Source organism: Pterocles gutturalis, unplaced genomic scaffold, assembly GCF_000699245.1.
Source record: "Pterocles gutturalis isolate BGI_N339 unplaced genomic scaffold, ASM69924v1 scaffold923, whole genome shotgun sequence".
NCBI lineage: Eukaryota > Metazoa > Chordata > Aves > Pterocliformes > Pteroclidae > Pterocles > Pterocles gutturalis.
Window position 1 is genome coordinate 32,019 of NW_010125161.1, and position 5,273 is coordinate 37,291.

Genomic DNA, 5,273 nt, shown 5'->3' on the forward strand with positions numbered 1-5,273 from the left:
TGTAAAAAGGATCCATTAAGCAGCTCTCACAGCCCCATTTGCTTGCTAAGTTGGTTTCATGATTATTGTGTGAGGAGGAAATAGTTCAGTGTAGACATGAACTCATTTGGATTGGCACCCTCAGGCAAACACAACTACAGTGACAATCATGTATATGAGGTGAAATAAGCTGGAAAGGAAAGAAGGCCAGATTTCAGGGAGTAAACTGCTTACTGTAAGCTAGATCAGCACAACAGCAGCACCAGATAAGGGTTAGATTGCTCATTACCACATCACAAAGCCCAAAACTAAGAATTACCTGCATGTGTCTATGTTGATGGATCCTTGTTGACTTGCATACCTAACACAGAAGTTTTACTAAATTCTAGTCTGCATCTTTCTTGTATTCTCCAGCCAAAACTCTTTTCAAGTTTGGTTTTCAGTGCTTCCAACATTGAAAAGCAGAAAGGATTGTCAGGAATTCTGTTATCACCAGTCTTGTCAAGTGCTATGTTTCACTCAAGCCTACATAACAAAATAAAACTGGGGTGGTAGGGAAGGCATCCAAGTGTAAGTGCATACAGTCCAAATAACTGACCGTCAGAAAATTTTTATTTAGGAAAAAAAAAAGGGACTCCATCCTCTACACGAGAAACATTATAATTTGTGCATTAATTATATCTCAATTACTTTCCTTATCCAAAGGCCTGTATTTCCTCCTCGCAAATGGATACAGAAGCAAAGGCCTGACCTTTTATACAAACAAGCTAATAAATACTAACAGCTTACCCTGATGCAATGTCATTTAATCACAGCAGCACTTCATTTTCCCTGATGTATTCAGGGAAGGAAAAAAATAAAGACTGCATCCACATTCAACAGTCTCATCTAAACACCTCTTATTTCAGTTTTCAAATTCCATTATTCCCATTCTTCTTATTGTAGTCAGATTTTCTCTTGCTTTCATCTTAAGTAGACTCTTTCCTCTCCCTTAAACTTAAGAAAAAAAAAACCAAACCCAGTCTTTAGCTCCCTATTATTTCATCACATCAACCAAACCCAGATGCAACAACCTAACACTCTATCTGCTTTTCAAAGACTTTTCATCTTCCGCTCCCAACTGTCCCAAAATCCCATTCCCACCACGCTGCTTCTTTTGGTTGCATTCCGTTTCTCTACCTCTGTCCTTATTTATTTCACTTACTCCTTACTCCACACACCCCCAATTCTTTGTAAAGACAATTCTTTCTCCATGGGAGTGGACCAGACCAGAGATCCAATCAGACAGTACAGTCACCGGTGCTTCTCCACACCCAGAGTAAACAAGACTAGTCCGTCCAAACTCTTCTCCAGTACCTTTCACCTATTTAGCCCACTGGGGCCCCCCACTCAGTCTTTTCCTCTCCTCTCTCTCTTCTCTAGTTGCTTCAGAAGGTGGGTAGTTGCTTTCTCACATTTCTCCTTGGCAAGTACTACTCAGCCTGTATTGCCTTATTCTCAGTTGTGTCCCATACAAGAGGCCTGTTTTTAATCTCATGGTTACAGGAAGGGGATAAAGTAAATAACTAATGTCAGCACTCTACCAATCCCACCCATTTCACTAACAGGTTAATATCACATGTGCACTCCACCCCATCTTACTCATAAGATTTAATTCTCGGGCCTTTTTCCTTCCTACAACCTGCTCTTGTGTTTGATCGTTCCCTGGAACGCATCATTACATTTAGTGCTCAGTGGCCTCTCCTCTGTCTCTCTCCCCCTTGTCTCTGCTCACACACAATACCTGTCTTTCCCTCTCTCTAGTCCATAAAGACTCTTAACATCACCTCTCTACTTGCATTCACCATCATCAGCATAACTTTTCTTTCATGAATCCCAAGAATATTTAGAAAGAAACAGAGTGCTTAGCACGGCGTGGAAGAAGAGAGTAGGAAGTAATACATGAACAGAAAAATCTGCAGACCAGAAAGGTGTAGTTTCTCATGAGTGACAAGGCACCTGGGCCAAACCTCACGGCACAATACCAGAGCACAGACTGTCTTTAATCTTACCTATCCTGGAGTCAAGGTAAACATCTACAGAACACAAAAGGTGGAAGACCAGACTACTTGACCTTTCCCCAAACAAAAAGAAGCACCACATCTGTTCTTCAAGGTAAACAAAGGAACAAGAAAGCAGGTGAAGAAGCCAAAAGAGTTGTAGCTGCCAAGTTATTTCAAACAAAAACTGAAGTGCCAGCCATTCAATCCATTCCTTGACTCCTTTCAATTGTAAAAGCAGCGTTATTGTACAGGCAATTATTCCTCTACTATTTTTCCTAGGGCACTTGGTGTTCCCTTGCTTTTGCCAGAGTTGTCCATCTATTACAGCATCTAACAAATCCATGCGCAATTGCAACATTTTCCTGATAGTCTACTACATAAGTGTTAGAGAAGCTGGCAAATAAAGCCTTTTGCTTCTGAACTTCCAAAACACATTGTTACTGAATGCGCAACTGCTCTGTAAGTCAACGTTATGTCTCAAATTAAGCACTACAAGAAATATTTAAATCACATTTTATTTTTCAAATTCAAAAATAACAATTAGCTTTATTTAACATGTTACACATCTCACAGATTTAAAATATCATGCTCTATTTAAATATCTGAGTGACAACACTATACAAATAAAATGTTACACAAAATATATTTAAGAAAATGTTTTGGTCTTCAATCTGAACAATAAATAGACAGGCACTTCTACATATACAAAGGAAGCAACCACTATTTAGAATAACTCTTATAAGCAAGATGTGGAAATACAGAAGAAAATCCAAGTTTTGAGAACACGTTTAACTCTACATGAGACATCATGCAACTTCAAAGTTTGTTTCAAAATTCAAAACTCTTAGGATCTGCACAACTCTAGATTTGCTACTGCTTTGTAGGAGATCCAAACCATGCTCTCATAAGCAATGTGCAATTTCAGTTATTTCCATCAAATCAAGCTACCTGATCACATTTAGTGCCAAAACAGAAAACAAGGACTGACCAGAGTAGCTTTTCACATAAATAACAAAAGCAACAAGTCAGCTTCACCTCATGTAAGCCTGGGGCAGGGGGCAGACCTAACTGTACCTACTGCCCAGCCCCAAACAAGATCTGTTCTTCCTTTTCCTTACATATTCAGCTCTTTTATGGGGTGTTTCAAACAGTATTATGCCTTTTTTTTGTAAAAATAGCATAATCTAATAAAAGCGTAAATCCTTCAGACACAGGCACGCTTTGCACAAAACATCATAAGTAATGCAGAAAATACTGTTCCAGGGTGCAAAAAGACTGAAAACTATAAATTAAAAAAATTCAATAGTTAGAAGTCTCTTAAGAGTGTTTCATAAAGTAAAACTACATTCCTCCAATTTGTGAATTTTCAATTTACAGTGGTTTCCACACACCCACACACAAACACTACTCAAGGAAAAATTCTTTTCCACCATCACAATTAATGAAAGATGCATTGTAATAGGCAATCCCTGTTCCCAATACAGCTAACCAGTCACTGACAGCTAGTCACATCCTTGAAGTCCTTTTCAAAATTAAGACAAATATTGAAACATAATGACCACCAGGACAGCAGAAAAGTCAGGACCAAGTCTTCAAGCCATCCCCTCAAATTATAGTATTGTTCTCAGTTTTAAAAGTACAGAAAAAGTTTCCAGAGAAAACTATACTATTAAACAGAGCTTCAGTGGTCCACCAAGAAAGTCAGACCCAAACTTGGAAAGTTATTTGGACTTAAGACACTTATGCACATTACTTTAACAATTTAAGTGGGGATCTTGCAAGCGTGTCCAAATTTTAATCATTTCTTGAGGTTTTCTACTATGCACTAACATTAAGTTTGTGTAGGAACATATGTTATTTCTGTATTTCTCTTCAATATCAAATGTTTTGAAGCCTTTGTGTTTTTCTGGAGCAAGCCCAAGCTTCTGAAGGCACATTCCAGTATAAACATCATCAATAGGGTAAAGGAGTACCTGGTCAGATGCATTATTCAGTCTTAATGCCAGATCACCAGAGTACAGAAACCCACCGCCTCCTGCATACGGAGGATATGAACCTTCATAAACACTTTCTGGGATGTAGTACTTCAATTTTTTTTCTCTATGAGGTCCAGCATCTTTGATCACATCACCTATAAATAAGTCTTTTGCTTTCTCCTTTGATAAGCTCTTCAAGTAATCCAGGATCTGATGGGTATTCACAAAAACATCATCATCACCCTTAAAAATAAACTGGACATCTGCACAACTGCTGCTGACCCACTTAAGAAACAGCACCTCTTTCAGAGTTAAATTGAAGAAAGTGTCTCTGTAGTTCCACAGAAGAATGTCTTGGTGCCTTTCACTCTCAAATTTTATCATGTCTGAAAGATCAGGAAAATTATCCTCTGGTGGGGTCTGTCCAAGTAAGAAGACCCTTTTGACTGTCACATTCCCCAATTGTATTTCCTTGCCCCAGGATTCCCTAATGGCTTGCCTTCTATCAAAATGGGGTGTAAGTGACTTAATAGCCAGCAGCAAAAAAGGTTTATGTTTGCACTTGTTGGGCTGATCCATTAATAATGAATAATTTCTACATCTCAAATACAGTAGAAAGTCTTTGAATCTGTCTGGCAAATTTGCAAAGTCACTAACCTCTGAAGGTACCCACGGGTCAGGTTCACAGGAACTAAGAACACTCGCATTAGAAATTAAGTTCTCTTCCACAGTCATATTTGAAAGCAAGGTCAGAATAGGGTTGTACAGCAGTTCAAGCTTCTGTTGCTGTTTGTTCCAATAAGCTTTGTGAGGAGTATATTTTCTCCAGAATTTGCTGCGTGGTATAATAACACGGCCTTTTGCGTTCTTCTCTTGGCTGCCACTTTTTGAGACTTCCACAATCACATAAATAAAAATGTTTACCATCATCAGGATACCCAGCAGTTTTAATCTTCTGCGTCCAACACTCATTTCTCATATCTGGAAAGAGAAAAAAAATGTCAGATTTTCAGCCTTTTTCCTATCAAGATCTTGATCTCATGAAAATGCAAACTACTTTCAGACAAAGAATGTGCAAGTTAGTAGCCTAAAAACAGAGGTCACCTACACCCAAAAAAAGGTAATATCTAATCTACCTCTAATACGTGCACACCTACAGCTAGTAGGGGTTTGGGGTTTCATCAGCAAACAAGAAGCTGGTAAGAACATAAAATTACCGTTTGCTACTTAGAAATTTTACACAGCATTTCATAGTGCATCTAAACTGGCCAGCAGT

The 5,273-nt window shown here is 38.6% G+C and overlaps 1 protein-coding gene across 1 annotated transcript; it reads right to left on the reverse strand.

Moving 5' to 3' along the window:
* Nucleotides 1-3,359: 3,359 nt before the first annotated feature.
* B3GNT2 (UDP-GlcNAc:betaGal beta-1,3-N-acetylglucosaminyltransferase 2) lies at nt 3,360-5,053 on the reverse strand. Its single transcript, XM_010078434.1, has one exon. The coding sequence runs from the start codon at nt 4,967-4,969 to the stop codon at nt 3,776-3,778; it is 1,194 nt and encodes a 397-aa protein (XP_010076736.1). The 5' UTR covers nt 4,970-5,053; the 3' UTR covers nt 3,360-3,775.
* Nucleotides 5,054-5,273: the final 220 nt, after the last annotated feature.